Here is a 19566-nt window from a genome sequence, read left to right as displayed (position 1 = left end):
AAAAACAAATGAATAAATAAATTCTATTGAGATCAGGCCCGTCCCGTCGATTTTAGATGCGCTGCCCAATAATATATATTGGGCCCTCTAAACATAAAAAAATCCATCATATAATAAAAAGATAATATGTTACGATAAACGTTTTTTGCAATTAGATTATACTTGGAGAAATAAACTTATGTGATTAAGCATGTTCAAATACTATTTACTAAAAAATAAATAAAATCAGTCATATAATATAAAAATTTTATATATCTTACGAGTATTAAAACTTATGTATAGACATATTAAAGCAATCTTAACAAAGTTCTTAAATTTATATAGTCAAATGTAGCGATATTTATGCTTTGTATAAGACCTATTTACCTAATTTTAAAAATAAGTATTATGTATATACATTATAATAAAGTAAATGAATTAATTAATCTATATATATAAAAAAAAAATTAGTCACTTCAAAAGTGGTAGCAGTATAGCGAAACGTGTAGCACATTCTTTATAATTGTAATCCGAGCCAATATATATGGAGGGTTAAACAAAAATTGGTGCCCACAAAAAATTAGTAAAAAAATGGTACCCTGCTCTAGTGCGCAGCTTGCGCTGGCTCATCACCGGGTCTGATTGAGATCAAATTTACCAAAATAAAATATATAAATTTTAAATGTCTAATTTTAACTTTTTAAATCTCATTTCTTTAACTTTGACTTTTTAATTGTACAAAGCATATTATAGAAAATGTAAAAAGTTTTTTGTAACGTAAATATAAGTTTTTATTATAAATCTCTAAAGTTTTTTATAAACTTTTTCAAAATTAAACCACATTAATTATGTTTAAACTTGTATAAAATATCGACCATCATTTGTTAGGTTAAATTTTTGGTCTTTTTATCCTTCTTTTTAAAAGTGTTGATTTTGTTTAGAAAATTTAATTAACTACATACAAATATACAATGCTTGATCATCGCAAAAAATAACTTGGGAACAAATTCAAACCAACGCAAACATAACATTCCATGGATTGTCAAAATGTAATTAGAAACAAAGATCCATCATCCATCCCAATGAATGACTAATGTAACCGGTATTGTCAACATACATGAAACTAATGAAGTCACTTTTGTACGTACTTAGATGAAATAAGTAGAGGCCAAAAAAATTTAAACTTATAAAAAGGCTATCAATATTCCGTGTTTTATACATGTCTAAGACTAGTGTTATATATATGGATTAAGATCCTCTAAATTTATTGTTAACTTCATAGGTGAAGTTGAGAAAAACTTGACCTTTTGATTAAAATCAAAGGTTAAGATTCAAAATGATATCTGAATCTTGACTCTTGATTTTAATCCAAAGGTCAAAATCATCAACTTCACCTATAAAGTTAACAATAACTTTAGAGAATCCCAATCCTATATATATAGTTTGAGTAATTGATAAAAGTTATATCAATGTAAAATAAAGTTTAAACCTAATCAATTTATATATAACACAAATAAAAATATCCGCGGTCAAAATTGAAAGACATACTTGAAAAATCAAACTTATATTTAAAATGGGGTTAAAAGACATATGTTATGTTTATTGAAAATAATAGTTATGTTTATTACCGAGGCTGACTTTGAAACCGTGTCACCCGGCCGCGTGGAGTTTTCAAGTTTCTTAGGACTAGTAGTCTTTGGTCAAATGATCAGTGAACTCTGTATAATAATCTTTGTAGCTCATATTCGGCCCATTACCCCTCATCAGAAGTTTAGTACTTTATTCCGGTCTGGGATAATAGTTAATCACATGTGCATAACGCAATTATATACTAGTACCATGCAACCAAAAAAAGAACAAATCACACTAATTATATGATTAATCAATTTGCCCTACATTCACAAATATACAAAATTCTAATTAAATCTCAAGTATTCTAACAAGCTAATTTATAAACGAACGCCTTACTTACGTGCTACAAAGTTGAAGATATATATTATATTATAAAAAAAATTTACAAAGTTGAAGATAATTTATTTTTTCTTTTTTGTTATGGGAACCATATATTTATATAATATATTAAAGGATTTAGTACGCGAGAATGAAACAAACTATGCCCAAAAATTTATAGCGTGCACGAACTAACATTTTTTTATTGTATGCATAAACTTAGTAAAATATTCAAATCATGCAATGTGTATACATGGCATCCCATATAAGCTATCACGTGAAAAAAAATAAATTGAACATGTCACGTGTAAAGTTTTGATTGGTCGGTCACAAAAAGTTACATGATTTAAACTTTTTTATTAAGTTTATGCATACAATAAAAAAACGTTAGTTTTTGCACACTATAACTTTCTAGGCATAGTTAGTTGCATTCCGGCGCACTAAACCCTATATTAAACTGACAATAAGTTATTATTTTTGGGTAAAAAACTTTTAAATTACTTGGTAACCAGTCGGTCAAGCTATAATGAGAATATATATATATATATACATTCAAGCTTTGATCTCCATTTAGGGTAAATGCCTATGAACCCCTTAGTCCCATAGATAAAATTTTTCTCCTAAGCTATCTAAAATAATACACAAAACAATCATAGCCTTTAAAATTAAAAGTCAAACTTTTGGTAAATAAGGTAATTTTTTAATGTTATATAAATACATTTTCTAATTACGACATGTATTTAATTTTTTTAATTTAAATTTAAATATTTTACATAGCTAACAAAATTATAATGGTGTTAGACTTGAAGAACCAGTAAAAAGGAAAGAACTTAAAACAGCGTAAAGTAATTTTCATTTAAAAATCTTTGTGTCAAGTGTAAATTAGTTTTGTTGCGTGGGATTATCGGTTGAGATATATAGAAAGAAAAAAAGGCTTCATAAAATGAGGTTTTAAACTTATAATTTCAAATCAAAAGTAAAAATAGTTTAAGTCATATATGCATTGTTATTATTATACTAAAAGGGTACCCGTGCAATACAACATAGGTGACGGGTGGCAGCGTGGCGTCGTGACGGATGGCAGCGGTGGCGATAGTGTTGTTAGGCATGAGCATGGGTCAAAACCCGACCAGATCCGTACAAAACCCGACACCCGACAATGCAACAAAATTCAACCCGTCATTATCCTATTAGATATATGTTATGCCTTTTACTAATAAAAGTTGGATATTTACACTTTTGTTGATTTATTTTATTTTTTTATATAAAGTTCAACACGTTTCGTGTACTCTTAAATATATATATATATATAGTTTTTGGGGTGGGTTATTTTAGGACGACCTTTTAGTTTAGAACCATTTAGGACATGTGTTTTTTGTAACTTATACACCACCATTATCTACTACGATATACAAGACTTTTTTTGTAAAAACACTAAGACTTCCCGGCGACTCTGTGGTCGGAAAATCATGGTGGTCGGAGATGATCATGGTCGTGTGTAAGTTACAAAAAAACACACGTCTTAAGATTGGTTCTAAAATAAGCGGTCATAAAATAACTTGCATCAATAATTTCTAACATATATATATATAGTTTCTAACCCGGTCAACGACCGGGTATAGATCTGGTTTAAAATGGGGTTAAAAGACATATGTTATGTTTATTGAAAATAATAGTTATGTTTATTACCGAGGCTGACTTTGAAACCGTGTCACCCGGCCGTGTGGAGTTTTCAAGTTTCTTAGGACTAGTAGTCTTTGGTCAAATGATCAGTGAACTCTGTATAATAATCTTTGTAGCTCATATTCGGCCCATTACCCCACATCAGAAGTTTAGTACTTTATTCCGGTCTGGGATAATAGTTAATCACATGTGCATAACGCAATTATATACTAGTACCATGCAACCAAAAAAAGAACAAATCACACTAATTATATGATTAATCAATTTGCCCCACATTCACAAATATACAAAATTCTAATTAAATCTCAAGTATTCTAACAAGCTAATTTATAAACGAACGCCTTACTTACGTGCTACAAGCGAAAAATAACAGAAGAACGATCGTTGTCTTAGCTTTATTGATCGACTATATAATGTAAGTAACATTTTCATGTTCATATAGATTTATATGTATACATATATCAGAAACATGTAATCACGTCCTAACAAATACTGGGATAATGGAAATTATTAGTAGCCGACTTATAAGGAACGTATAATACTAAATCACTCTTTATTGACTTATAACATCAATTATAGAATCAAATACGTACTTGGGGTTGACATTTATGGGTAGTCCTCTTTCGAGGAACTTATGATTTCTAAATCACAGTTGACACATCAGTATATAGACACATATTTTGGGTTGAAAAGTATTAATAGCCCACTTAAAGAGAACTTTTAATACGTACGGTAGTTATAAACAATTAATAGTTAACATAGAATATGATGTCACAATAAGCGTTATGAAGCTATTATGGGAAATGATTAATCCTCCTTATATAATAGCCTAAAAATCCTCCTAACTTTTAGATGAGGACATGTGAATTAAAAAAATCAGGGGTGAGATTAAAAAAGAAGAAGAGAATTAATGGTATCCACATGTTATCATCTAAAATTATTAGAAGGATTTTTAGGCTAACTTTTTAGGATGATAAATCATTTTCCATGCAGAAATAAGCGAGTGAATAACTTCGTATAAACACAACTACATGTACAAGACAATATATGTATCTTATTAGGGGTCTAACCAAACACCACAAACCGGAGGAGCTTTCCCATTAAGTGATTTTAATGAAAGGGCATTGTTTTATTATTATTATTAAATAATAAACCGTGTTATGTTCAAACAGTTCTTAATTAGTACATACATGAGATTACATATACATTTAAATAGTTATATATGTTAGATCTCTATCAAATTGAATATGTCATCAATTAAGTAGAAACGTTTACAAGCAAATAAAAACGAAATTAACCGATGTACGTATTAGCGATATATGTAACTAACAACTTCGTATTCATATGTATGTGTAGTTGTGTACATACGGATTAACAAGAAACATGTAACGGCCTCGATCCCAAGCTTAAAGGATCGAGAGGCCAGGTTGACACAACAATACATTAATAGAGACATGCATTAAAGAGCAAATAAATATTTGAGCTGAAATTGTTGGTAGCCCACTATTAAGGAACTGATATTTTTAAATCACATTAACTAGACAAAGGACATTATATCACAATAAGGGTCAAAATTATGAATCAGAGTGTGATCTGAATAAAGTTACTATTGACATAATTATATATCAGACAGTGGGATCGATGATGAATTAATTCAAGGGTCAGGTCTAACCAAACACCACAAAACGGTTGAGCTTTCCCATTTATATATGTTTCTCTCGATCTAGAAATATATACTCAGTCTGTCCTAGCCGTAAAGGTTTTCATCCCTTCACATTCATTAAAAGAAAATAAAAATACATCACTATTATGTCAATATGTCATCACTTAATTAGAGACATATATAGAAGATATTCTTTGTTTTCAGATTAGATTTTAAATGTGTAAACGTTTAAATCTGGGTCTTCAATACATACTTAAAGGTTTCTTAACACTCAAACATCTTCTTTTAGAGGGAGGGAAAAAAAAAAACTAAATGTTAAAAAGAATACCCAAGAATAATTCTTCTAAAATTTGTTGATTCAATTAGAATACTGAAAATTAGAAAATTTCACACACTAAACACACAATTGTGTATAGAGAGAAAGGAAGACTTTTCATATAATTATCAAAAAACTACTAATAACTTACATCCCAATTTATAGATGGGAGATCATGAAACTATAAATAAAGTAAATTAATTAATTACATAGGAAAATAAAAGGCCAAGATAATTTAAATATAATTCTAGAATGTTCGTCATCATTTAGCCATAACATGAATTTTTTTTTCTCTTACCTTAAATATCACCATAACTAGATTTTTTAGATAAATATATCTGACACAACCATCTTTATCGACCAGGTAACTTTTTTTTTTAAAGGTGAATTTCGCTTGAAACTCCGTGTCACGATCTGGGAGCGAGAGGTATAACATACGTCGTATTAATCAGGTCCGCGCTAGAAAGCTCTCTCGAATTAGAAATGTCTATTTCAAATACCTGATGGGAAAAAACCTCTACTAGCTAATCCATCCGAAGACATGACAATTAATAGGGATAAATCCTGCTTCTTTAGACAACCTGGTTGTTAAAAGGGTTGAACTTATTGAAATCTTCTATATTAAACGTGAAAAACATAGTTATCTTTTATGAAATATCTAATATATATTGCATTGTTACAATTAGAGTTTAAGGCATAAATAAATAATGAATTTTTGGTCTATATACAGTTTCACTTCTTATTTTATTAATTTTATTGAAATTTCAAATTTTGTATTAATATGATACTTTTGACTAGAGTTTAAAGAAAAACAATTGACAAAAGAAATTACAGAAATCCGGTCAAAAAGGCTTAAAAAGTTTAATCTGTCGTATACAATTGTGAAATTGATTTGGGCTTTAGTTTGATCCAGTCACTTCCTCATAATTTCCCCAAAGATTGCTTGCATATAAATATCACTACTTCACTAGATATGCCTATTGCCTACCACTTCCAATTTGTATGGCATAGAAAGCATTCTTATCTCTATTTAAAGATTTAATGATTTCATTTTTATAGACTGCATTGTTCAAATGCAAATAAAAGAAGAAAAAAAAATGAAAAAAAAGAACACTTATATATTCTTCTTATAAAATACCAAAAGATAAATCCATTAAATAAAAGCTAAAATATAATACTGAAAGTTGAATATGATGACATGTGAATTATTCATTTGAAAATTATTTTTTTTGGAAACGGGAAAATAGATCCCGACCATTCAAAAGAGTTGATCTATGGCCCAGATTAAAGTTTTATCTCTTCTCTCTCATGTTGGTGCTGCTTCTCCTCTCCGACAACCACCATCATTTTCGACCACCACCACCACCACTACCATCATCTCGAGCCACCATCATTATCATCTCTGACCACCTTCACAACTACCATCATCTCCGATCACCTGTAGTCCTCTCCTCCAGTGATGGTGATGGCGATGTCGGCGACCACCACCACTATCACGACCATTGCGATCTCTCTCTCTCTCTCTTCTCTTATCTTCTCTTCTAGCCATGGCGCTAGCTCCGGCGACGGCAAGGGCGGAACCGATACCGTATCGAACCATCACATCTCTTTGATCGCCGCCCATCAAATCCATACCATTTTCATATGTGTCCGGTGACAACCCTTTTAGAACAGATAAGGGCAACGCCCTTACCGTATCCACCAGGAAAAGAGACGACGACGGTGGTGGCGGCTGATTGGAAAAAGATGACCGGAGACGGTGGATGGTGGTGGAGGAAATGAAAAACGGGTTTACAAAAGGAAAGGAGGAGAGAAAAAGTGGATCTAGATTTTAGAAATGAATGGTGAAAATTTGTTTTCTAATTTTCACTATTTTTCTAGTTTTCAAATAATTATAACCCATATGATTATATATACAAAATTGGATGTTATTTGATAGTAAACTTAAAAAATTCAAGTTCAGCCTGTAGATATGGCATGTAGCAAGATTGATGAGATAAAAAGAAGAACAAAATTACATATATAATGATACGATCATGTCGACTTTTTATCCGGATCGAACGAAATAGGTGTTGACAACATGATATGGATGGGATATGAATCTATGATGGAATGTCAAATGAGAAATATGCAACATATATATATATATAATAAATATATATACTGCCATATAGTAATTAGATACGGTCGCCACTCAAAACGAACATCAATGAAGATTGAAGAAAGAATGTCAAAATACGGTTTTGATTCCTTGTATTTTGTATTATTTATATAAATATATTGTAGTGTAGATCATAGAATGTCTACTAAAATTAATGACTTGTCATTTATCCCAAGGGTCAGGAACATGCATCTTAATTTGGTAGTGGAACATCTTCTAGTTTCCCTCTTTTCTTCCCCTTGGCTTCTTAATTTGCTTTTTCTTCCATCCCTATAGCTTTTATATTTATGATCTAAAAGGTAAATGATTTGTGGTCCATAGCATGCATGATAAGAATATGGAATAATGACACGGCTTAATTAGAACAAATTTGTCGTTTTTGATACTACAATCAACAATTAGCCATCGATCACCACAATCACAAAGATGCGCTAGATGTGTCACTCAGCTCGTTGTATCAATTAAGAAACGTGTCGTTTAATCTCAATTATAACATACAACCGGTAATTTTGGTTAAACTAGCTTGTTGTCCAAAAACTTACTAAATCATGCTTTTGAGAAGCATGTTATTCTTCAAATTGAAGGAAATTATATTGTCATACTTGAAGATGATTTGATTAAGTCTAAAACGAATTACAATACAAAAGCAATTGTGAAATTAAACCAAATTCATTAGAAAGGATCAGTATGAAATGTAACCAAATGATACTCTTTACTTTGTATCTAAAATTGGTGAAAACTCATCTTGATTTTCGATCAACCAAATTAACATTCCAAAACAAATATCCGATCCGTACACCAGTTTTTTTTCCCCCCATTTCCCCCTTTTTCCTCTCTTTTATCCCTACTTTTGGTACCAAATGAAGGTGTGATCGACTCTTTTATGCAATAGCTAGCGTCTTCTCATGAAAACATAGATAAGGGATTAAAATATGTTATTTGTGCTAATCTGTGGATTAATGATTCGTGGGTAGATATGCTTTTACAAGCACAATCTCATCTTTTTGTGCTTTTTAGTCCTGAAGCAAGGTTTATTGCGGTAGCACTAAACTCCAAATGTCAAAGATATGGAAGACCCCACTAAATTGGATTACTATCTTTTTGAAAACAAATCCATCTTTTGTTGGCTTATAAAAGGGGTTCATGTCCAATAAGGTTTATCAAACATCCAATACCAATGAGATTAGAGAAGATATGTAAACAAATGAAGCTCTTTTCATTCCTATCCTAGGCATTGAATACTCTTCTCTCCCTCAAGGGCTTCCAGTATGACCCTACATGAAATGCACTTTTTTAAGAGTATATGCGTGTAGAGTATTTCTAGAAGTCCGAGGGCGGGATTGGAAATTCACTGTCTTGTTGCAGTCGAGATCAATGTTCATGGCCATCTGTTTCCTTTCTTGGACTACTACTGCACTCATGTCTCTCTGTAAGTTAGAGGTACAATGTTCAAACTTTTCTAAAGAAAATAACTTAATTGATACTAATTAACAAATAAATCTATATTGCAACATTTGAATCAGATTGAATCTGAGTACATACACAATCAAAATTAAGCTATATATATAAAATTCAAACCCGAAATGCTCTTCCCCTGCAACCAACCGAGACCATTAAACGTTGAATGAGCTTGAAATAATCATGGTTTATATGATACTTGTTATTTGACCTTATACATTTTGTTGTTTCTCAAGTTCCTTACAAGGGCCAAGTTACTCATGTCCTGATAGTATGCCTAGGAACATATCATATCAATATTTTGTACACAATCCTATTGCAAAAAGAAAGTGTCATTTCTTATGTTATGATTTGCGTCAGAATTGATGTATGCATCTTTGTTATACATGCCTTGTATTTTCTACGTCAAGTGAGAAACTGCACTCGAGTCGATTTTTTATGTACATCACTAAAAAAGATAATGGTCCGAATAGAAATACTCTCAGCGAAACAAAAACACAAAGCAAAAGGTAAAGGTAAAAGGTAGTAACTAACAAATTGATTATGTTGGGAGTAAAATTTGTGTTTTCTAGTGAAATACGTAATCCCAAACACGTGGATGGATGATCCATTCAATCCGCTCCCGGCCCGTGATAATTGTTAAACCTGTCATAACGATCAAACTTCCTTTTTTACCACCCCAATACCAACACACAACCAAACACCCCAAAAATCATGGACAACAAAATTACTACTGCGACGATTTTCAACTTTTTTACCCTACTAATAATTACGGTCTCTGCCGCTCGTCCCACCATCAACACTCCGGTGACAAAACCGAGCACGATCCGTGAACCTGAAACTTTCACCGGTTCTCACATTCTCCTCCCCGGGCACAACGTCACATCACAGTCCAATGCAACTACCTCCACCTTCCCGGTCAATAGCCACCATGTTCAACCGGAAAACACAACGAGTGATATGACGCCACGTATGAATTTCACCAAATTTCATTCGATTAACCGTCACTACAACGAGAAACCGCATCGTCGGCCATATCAGGTAGGAAGACCCAAGCGACCGTGTCGGAAACACTCGCAGTACCAGGTTGATCGGACCAAAATTCCCAGCCGAAATAACGAGAGAATTGGAAAATATGAAGATACGAGATCGAAAAGCATTCATGCTGAAGTTCCAACGAATTGGTTGAAGATGAAGCATTATCACGCCTCTCTTGCCCACCGAAATCATAACAACCAACAGAAAGGTAGCGAGAATGTGATCAAGACGAAACATGTATTTGATAGGGAGAAATTGAAGAATTTGATTCGTGAAAAGGATCGGAAAAGAAGAGAGGAAGAGAATGGGTTAATGAAGAACATTCGCAAGTTTATGAAACACACCTTCGATTGATGAATTTGGGCGGGTTGATTGATACTCTATGCAAATAATCTGTGCTATATACACATGTTGAAAAGTAATTGCATCCATTGAAGATATGATGGAGATGTAGAAAACATATTTTTGAAATGTTTTATGTTTAGTTTAAATAAATAGAAACAAAAGACATGATATTTAACAGGGTTTCACTTAACGTACATAAATACCTATCCATATCAAAAACCCACCCATGAATTTTATGATAAGCGTATAACTATCCAATGCACCTTAACGAAAGCCCTAAGGGCTTCGTTTACCAAAACACTTTTTCTGATCATAGAAGTCTTACTCGATTTGTGAACATACTAACATACTGATATGACCACCATGGTATCTTTTTATAAGGAACCCGAGATTGAATCTGCGTCCTCCTAGGAGTTTCATCCTTTTGGAGACACATGTCTAACCAATGGACCGCAACATGAGTAATACTTGTAAGGACACGCAACTTTACAACTTACTATTGATTGTGTAATCAAAGGAATTATATATTGCAATACTACAAACATAAAAGTTGAAATTATGAGACATACATTCAGAAAGGAATAGAACAGGCACCCGTTTGACTACTGCTAATGAGCTCTGAACATGGTGATGGGCTAACTTCAACTGAACCACCACTTACATCTGAGCACGTCCATGGACCGTGTCTTGAACCACTTGACCCGAATAGATGAACGTTAGCAAGACAGATGTCGGTGAAGGGAGAGTTCTTCAAACCCTTGACTAAACCTGCCTCCAGAACCTTTTCACCCCATATATTCTTGATCCTTATGTGTTTCATAATTGGTAGTGCATTTGGGTCATAGTTTTCGTCAGGATGGTCACCTACGTCGCCTGCAATCTTGATTCCCTTACGAATGTTTTCCATGAAAACGTTGGATATAGTAATGTTTCTTATAATACCCCCTCTGCCGATATTTGTCTTTAAATGGATTCCAATTCCAGTGTTGGAAAGGGTTATGTGCTCCGCTAATACGTTTGTCACCCCACCGGAAGTTTCACTTCCTACAGCGATTCCAGCAAATGGCGAAGATCCCGTGATGCGCCGGATTGTGATGTCATTGCTAGGACGACCGTAAGCAATTCCATATTGATCCCATCCGCTTTTTACAGCGACGAGGTCATCTCCTGTTGAAATGTAAGAATCCTCTATGCATACATGGGAGCTTGAATCTGCATAATACAAGAAAGGAGTGTAAAATTAGTACTATTTATATCATGTTAACTTACCACCTATGTATACATTGGTTATCTCATAGCATATCTTTTAATGCAAAATATTCATCTCCTACACCTATAATTTCATGGATTACATTGGATATACTGCAAACACAGAATTTAAATCATCCATCATATTTTAGCACTAACGTCAGTCAATCACCACCAACTTGTAGCCGATATGACCTTCACAAATAAAGTTTGCCACTTCAGTAAGTGATACCATTTATCTTAGAGACGAGGCCACGAGGGTGATGTACATAAGAACAAATTTCATGTCATTGTAATTTGTCCTCATTTATAGTGGTGTAGCCAAGATTTTGGTTCAGGGTGGGCCAAAATTTACATATAAGAAAGATATAAAAAAGTCTAACAGTATACTATTATTACACTTCCATTAGATTTTTGGGTCGGCCATGCCATGCCCCTACATCTTATCAGTGTTTATGAAAAACACATAAATATTATATATGAAATATAGTTGCTAATTTTTCTTCCATTTCCATTCTACAATATGATAAGAAAGAGAACACAAAGATGAGAACATAAGGTTAATGGTCTAAGCTGGAAGTATCGGATTTCAAATCGACTTGAAATAGCTCCCTTAAGGCCGTATATTATCTTTCAGGGGTCAAATGGATAATATATAGTAAAACTTGGCTAAACATGAAAGAAGTCATATTTCATCCATCTAAGGTGTCATCTCAAATGTGCAAAACTTTGCTAATCTCCACATACAAAATAAGAATGCTATTAATATAAATATAGACTTTCGATAATCCTACGGAGTATACAAAGTTAAGACTATCTTACGCAACCGGATCCAGCCCATTTAACCCAACCCAATCTAGCCCATATAGCAAATCACCCATTTGACTTGTTGCCTAACCCAACTGGCCCACCCATTTTGCCATTTTTGCAGTTCTTTTTCATAACGTGTACCTGGATCAATTCCATCAGTGTTGGGAGAGTCAGATGGAGCCAATATTGTGACATACCGAATAACAACATTGCTGTACAAAAAAGTAACAGAAAATGGAACAAGTCAGTAAATTTTTAACGCAGTATTCAGATATGTCGTATGATGACAATATGCATTATAGCAATTTTTATTGATTAATTAAAAAACAAATTCACAATCATTTCTTGCCCTGGTTACATAATACCTGCAGTATACAGGGTGAATGTTCCAGAAAGGTGAATTCTTGAATATCACATTAGAAATTATAATGCCTCGAGAATCCTTGAACTCAACAAGATTTGGTCTAGTGAACTGTAAGGTCCTCTGTCTCCACATGTTCCACCACACATCACCTTGGCCATCAATAGTCCCGTTCTCGCCTGACAAGTTTTGTTTTTAGTATGCATTTAGAGCAAATAATTCAGAAACTGAGATTATTTATATTATTACAAGGCCATTTGAAGAAGCATCACTTTATGCATACCAGTAATAATCACATCATGGAGACCGTCTCCATGGATGAAGCTCATGTACCTTCCACCTGGACGTTCTCTTCCTCTTCCATAAGAAGGCAGTGGAGCAATCAGAGGCCAGTTTGTTGTGTCCTAAAGCATGAATGAAAATAATAGTACATCAGTTAACACACTGGAACCAGTTTGTTGGTCTATTAGTTCACTCTCGCTTTCAATAATTAGTGAGGGTTTCAATACACTGTAAGCATAATAACATTTCATTTACATCTCTTCAGGGTATAATCACCAATTTTTCCATTGCAAACTGATTAAGTTATTAGGGCCAGTAATTGCAGCTTATGAGACTCTCTTTGTCAAGCAAAGATTGAAGACGTATGCTAGCAGGTGGTATGAACTTTATGTTGCACTGATATGAATCTGAGTATACATGGATCCAAGGATTGAGATTATGATGAACTTATGCGTTTATGTACATAAAACTTCTACACAAAACTAAGAAACATAATCTCATGGTTTCTAATGTTAGATATTACCAATGCTCCCCTTTTCTTTTTATCACTCTCGTAGCATGAGAAAGACGTTCTAACTTTAGTCTTTCGGTCTTTATTCAAATCTTAAAACTTGCTGATTATCACTATTTAATTTTGGATTTAGTTGTCTTTGAATCAAGATTCAAGAGCAGAGGGATTGGTGCATAATGTAAAAAGAGAGACCAAACATCTTAAACCAATCCAATTTAATATAACTATCCTCTTCTCGACAGATTTACTGTAAAACTAGCAATCTTTCTTCTAAAGAAGTAAAAACTTATTATACTTTTCTGTTGTCAAAAATTATACTTCAAATTTTAATAATAGCCATTAATTTTCAAATTAATCATCATTATTCATGTGAATTTAAACCACCCATCATTATTCATGTAAGATATAAACAACCTCCAAAGTGGTTTAATGGTTAACATCCTAGACCTCTTTATGAGAGATCTCAATTTCAAATCCGCTGGATAAAATACTGGAGATGGCCAGAAAATGGTTCAGAAACAGTCACACATACGATGATTAGGCCCCGTAAATGTGAGTTAAAAAAAAACTCACATTTCCCGGGTAACCTGCATCCATTTATCATTGATCATCAATGTGAATATACTGAGAAAGTTTATGAACTACAATCAATTTTAGCAGCATATAATGAATCATTTATAAAGTATATATAGCATATAGCTTTTTAATGTGTGTATAATATAAAAGAATGTTTATTGATGAGAGTAAACTAATAAAGCCATCCTTTAAATAGCTGTTTTTTATTTATTTCCCATAATGTTACATGTGTATATGCACATGGGATTGGTCCCTCATGCAAATTCAGGAATCCACTAAACTTATTGTGATCCCTACTTGCAACATAAGCTCACTTCTTTTCACATTTTGTAGGTCCAATTTTCTGCTACTTTAAGAAATCATTAACTCATCACCATGGGCAAAGTATTATACTAATATTCTATCAAGAACAATATTCCCCACTGATTTTATTTCTTTTCTTATTTGCTACTACAATTAGCATTTAGCAACAATGCAAAATAAGTACACACGGTTCCTAAAAATATTACTCGTAAATAAGATCTCTAGTTTAATACAATGTGTTTCTGAAGATAATATATAAAAACTGCCCATCAATGTCATATATCTAATAATGAAAAAACATGTGCATTACATATTGTTTCTGCCTAATGATCACTTGATATACAAATAGATAAAATTTTGACTCAAATGTTTATCGCGGTTCTTAATAGGAATATAGTAGTAGTATTGACGCAATCCAATCATATGTAAAAAATATTTGGTGCGGATAGCATGCTTGCTATTATAAAGCTAAAACCACAGTATATAAAATCTAACACATGGATGGATCTATATAGCAGATCATACATGCTTAATTCATTCAGCTGCTAGTTATACAAATCTCATGTGTGATCATCAAAAAATTGGCCAAAATATTTCATCCTATTGTTTAGTAGCACGCTCATGAAACTACACTATCACTCAAGCATTCATTATTGCACATCACAAAACAATAAGTTATTAGTAGCAATTACGTAATTAATTGCGTTCGGGCTTAATTAGTTACATCTCGACTAGATTTTTAAAATCAGTCAGAGATGCAAAAAGGGGAAATGTAACAAAACAATTATTTTTAACCTTTTGGTGTAGCTAGCTTTTACATAGTACTACTCTATTTTTGAAAATGTATGTGAACTTGTGAAGGACCTTCTATAGTAGGCACCGTGCAATAATTTATTGTTTATTAAATATTTAGACCGATTCAAAAATAAAAATAAAAATAAAAAGCCGGATTAATGAGTGAGTAAGGGAGTACGTACCTGTGTAGCTTTGATAACAGCACCTTTGGCTAGATACAAGGTCATTCGACTAGTAAGATTAAAACTGTCTGTTAAATAAACACCAGCAGGGATATAAAGCAATGTGCCTCCTCTCCTTCTCAAATGCTCAATCCGATATATCGCTTCCCTAAACGCTTTCGTATTCAACGTTTTTCCATCTCCAACTGCACCGTAATCAGTTATCGATATTTTATCACTCCGGTACACCATCGGCACCAATCCGGAACACGTAGCCACTTCCGCCACCGCACCGGAACACCACCACATTAATGCTAACACCGCCGCCCAAACTCCTCCTCGGGACTTCATTTTATTATTTGCTAATTTTTGGAGCAAATTTGGGGAGTGAGTTACTGTTGTTGCTGTTTTATTATAGGCACCTGAAATTTAGGAATTAAATTAGTTGCGTGAGATTAAAGCAAAATATGGATGTGAAATTAAAAGGACAGGGTGAAATGTGAAAGAAACTTATTGTGTGTACATATAGATTATACATACATATAGATAGATTTATGATGAGTAGATCTACTAGAAATGTTCCAAGGATTTATGAGAGAGATATGCTGATAGAGTTTGTTTGTGTTTAACAAGAGGTGAGAGTGGAAAATAGCAACCGACACGATACACGATGTGTATTTTTTTTAATTTAACTTCGTCATTGTTTATTTATAGAACCTATTTTATTTCTTATTTTGTTTTTCCATAACGGTCTTTATGTATTTCAAGCTTATGTTTAAAATAAATAAATATAAGGAGAAATCTATAATTCATGATGGTCTTTTGGGATATTGTATCAAAACTTTAAAAACATTAAAAAACTTACAAACCCAAATGAAACCTATATAATTAAGACTTTATGAATACAAATAACACATTGAAAAAGAAAGTTACTAATGATTTCTAGTTCAAATAGTTTGGATAAAATATTCAGAGACTTTATTATGCGGAGATCTGTCTTCAGTTTCCTCTTGTGAGGAACAAAGTTGATCGGGTTGACTAGTCACCTGTCATTAATTTATAATTTTTTTTATAAAAAACTTTAAAGAAGAAAATTAAACTATCATTTGTAAAGCTTTTTGAAATTAAACATATGTTATTAATAGTTAAGGTAAGTTTATCTCCTTTATGAAAAAAATTGTAAGTCACTGAAATATCTCTAATTAGATTATAATCCCGCGTAATACGCGGACTAAGTTATATAACTAATTACACTGATGATTTTTATAACATTATATATTTACAGTTTAATACATTATATGTTAGAAATAGATAATTATCATTATGATAGTCTTGTATATTGAGTATAATAGTCCGTTATCAAATTACATAATTTTTATTTTATCAAAAATAACAATTTACTTTATTGATGTAAAGTTAAAAAGCTATAAATTTTAAAACAACACTTTAATAGATGAAAATGAATACTAAGGGCGTGTTTGGTTCACAAAATGTTTTGGGAAGGAATGAAATCTTTCAAATGAATTGGTATTTGAAGGAAAGGAATTTGACGGAATGTTTTTGATTTTTTGAAAATTTAAGTGATGGAAGGAATGAAATTCCTTCCTCCATCCCCAAGGAATGGAGATTCCATCAAATGATGGAATGTTTACATTCCTATGGAATGAGATTCTCTCTTCTTTGTGCAACCAAACGCACTAAGAAATGGATTTCAATTCCAATTCCATCAAATTCTGTGAACCAAACACGACCTAAGTTTGTCGTTTGTCTCAAAGTAACAAGAAACAATATTCCTATACATCGGATATATAATCTAATATTAGACCTTGCAACTTATGTAACACTTTTATATCCTTAAATAAAATTTTTTAATAGTAGAATTTGGAAGAAAACAATAGATTTTGAACAATATATTTTATTATGTTAATCATTTTAATATTTATAGAAAAAAGATAAGTTTAATAAGTTAGTAAGACAAAGATTTAAAAATATGGTTCTCATAAAATATATCAAGATATAAAATATGAATGATTGATATATGTAATAAGATGAAAGATATATATTAAAAGATAAAATTACTTTATAACTAAACATGTTTCCACACTATTAACTTGACTAAAAAAAGTCGATCAAATTCTTTTTACATTAAAATTGTTAGTAATACTAATTAAAACAAAGAGGTGAACTGGTTATTAAACGCATAACGTTAGCTATGAATATATATTTTCAAAAGGATTTGGCACAATTGAAGGTAATGTAATTTTAATAATTTAGTAAACAAATCCAAAACACGAATATGAGGTAAACAAAACAATCTAAAGGCTAGAATTTATTTTTTTTTTCATCTAAGGGTCATAGTTTTTTCAAAAATGATTTTAAGAAGCTTTTTTATAATTATTGGAAGATAAGTAAGACAAGGAGTACTAACTTAGCAAATTGCCGTTTAAGATATTTCTAGCCATCCCAACAATAAGATAACAAAAAATTAATACTAGCTAATACATAAAATAGGGTAATCATGTAAGCAAAAGTCAAATATTCATGTAATTATTATCTAGTGGCATTGGTTTATGGAATGCAATTGAAAAAATTGGATGGAACTGAAATTCGAAGAAGATTGGGATCTGAAAATTATATAATTTTTTTTTGTATTTGGTTAGCTTGGCCAAAAACTACCACTTACATATTCGACACAAAAAAAAAATAAAAAATCTAAAAAAGCTCATCGAGGATCGATATATCAAATTAGCAAATATTACTTCGTAAACCATAAAATACACATATATCGATCAGAAATGATGTTGACTGGTAGAAGAGTTAATTAATATTGGAGTATCATGCAGGTTCCACCCTTAGCGATCACACCTTATGCTTGTTTAAAATCTGCATCATTGCTTCACTATATGCAGCCTCCACTTTATCTTCATCAAAATCATCATTGTTGTTAATAATCCTATCAATTGTGACATCATTGTGATCATCCACCACCGTTGCCAAAATCAGAGTTGCCCCTTCATCATATAACCTGAAACTGGCAATTCTAACGAAGGAACTTGACACCGACTCATCACAGGAGCCGAAGAATAAGTTTCTGACCACCAAGAGAAACCGTCACCTTTTTATCAGAATGTGTAATAATAACCTTTTCCAACAATGGAAAATGAACAATGCAATTTAACAACACCCAAATCCTAGCTCTCATATCGTCAAAACAATCATAGAATACTCTAAATTTCTTGGAAAGATTATAATTTCCTCTATATAACAAATTTCCATTAGTACCGTAAACTGAATCCGGAAACAGATACAAATGAATCGACTTTGTTATTTCTGAACATAACCTTCCACTTGAACAAGGTACTACGATTATTATGAATACCTTTATGGCAAGCAGGAAGCTGGATGCGTAGATCCCGGAGTTTACTAAAAGTATGCATTAGCAAAAGAACTTGCTATCAAAAGGATCAAAAAAAGCATCATCTTTTTCACCGGCGGTAATATTACTAGAGGAGGAACTTAAAGGGGTTCAATACGAAGGACCTAAACGGCTTCTTATACTTCCGACATGAGAAAAAGAGAGAAACAGTGTCGACGTTATTACTTACAATCCTATTGAAACGTCTCGAAACGAGTTTGCAAAAGCACAGGCTTTTCAAATTTGTAAAATTACATAAGATTTCGACAATGATTTCGTCTGGCAAACGAGAAAAACAATCGGTTGGTACGTCTGGACTTAAGGTTATCTCCATTATTCAGATGAAGGGTTTATCTCGCCTTTATTATACAACCTGTTTTTATATACATTATATAATAATAATAATCTTATTCCATATTGTTATTTTTTTATGATTTATTATTATCTCCTATATAAAATAATTCCCATATATAGGACGCAGAGGGGCGGTAGTAGGTCTTTTATTGGTAGA

The 19566-nt window shown here is 32.3% G+C and overlaps 2 protein-coding genes across 2 annotated transcripts; one reads left to right on the top strand and one right to left on the bottom strand.

Moving 5' to 3' along the window:
• The first annotated feature begins 9524 nt into the window (after window positions 1-9524).
• LOC122597361 lies at window positions 9525-10658 on the top strand. Its single transcript, XM_043769964.1, has one exon. It carries the CDS (start codon window positions 9925-9927, stop codon window positions 10600-10602), a length of 678 nt encoding a protein of 225 aa, XP_043625899.1. The 5' UTR covers window positions 9525-9924; the 3' UTR covers window positions 10603-10658.
• A 410-nt stretch (window positions 10659-11068) lies between these two features.
• LOC122597353 (probable polygalacturonase) lies at window positions 11069-16311 on the bottom strand. Its single transcript, XM_043769957.1, has 6 exons — window positions 16181-16311; window positions 15662-16062; window positions 13296-13416; window positions 13017-13191; window positions 12793-12863; window positions 11069-11805 (listed from the first exon to the last, which is right to left on the bottom strand). Exons 2-6 carry the CDS (start codon window positions 15989-15991, stop codon window positions 11165-11167), a joined length of 1338 nt encoding a protein of 445 aa, XP_043625892.1. The 5' UTR covers window positions 15992-16062; window positions 16181-16311; the 3' UTR covers window positions 11069-11164.
• Between the last annotated feature and the right edge of the window lie 3255 nt (window positions 16312-19566).

The sequence above is a fragment of the Erigeron canadensis genome, chromosome 1 (genome assembly GCF_010389155.1).
Source record: "Erigeron canadensis isolate Cc75 chromosome 1, C_canadensis_v1, whole genome shotgun sequence".
NCBI classification, from domain to species: domain Eukaryota; kingdom Viridiplantae; phylum Streptophyta; class Magnoliopsida; order Asterales; family Asteraceae; genus Erigeron; species Erigeron canadensis.
Note: the sequence above shows the minus strand (reverse complement) of the source record. Positions and strands in the feature narration are given on the sequence as shown.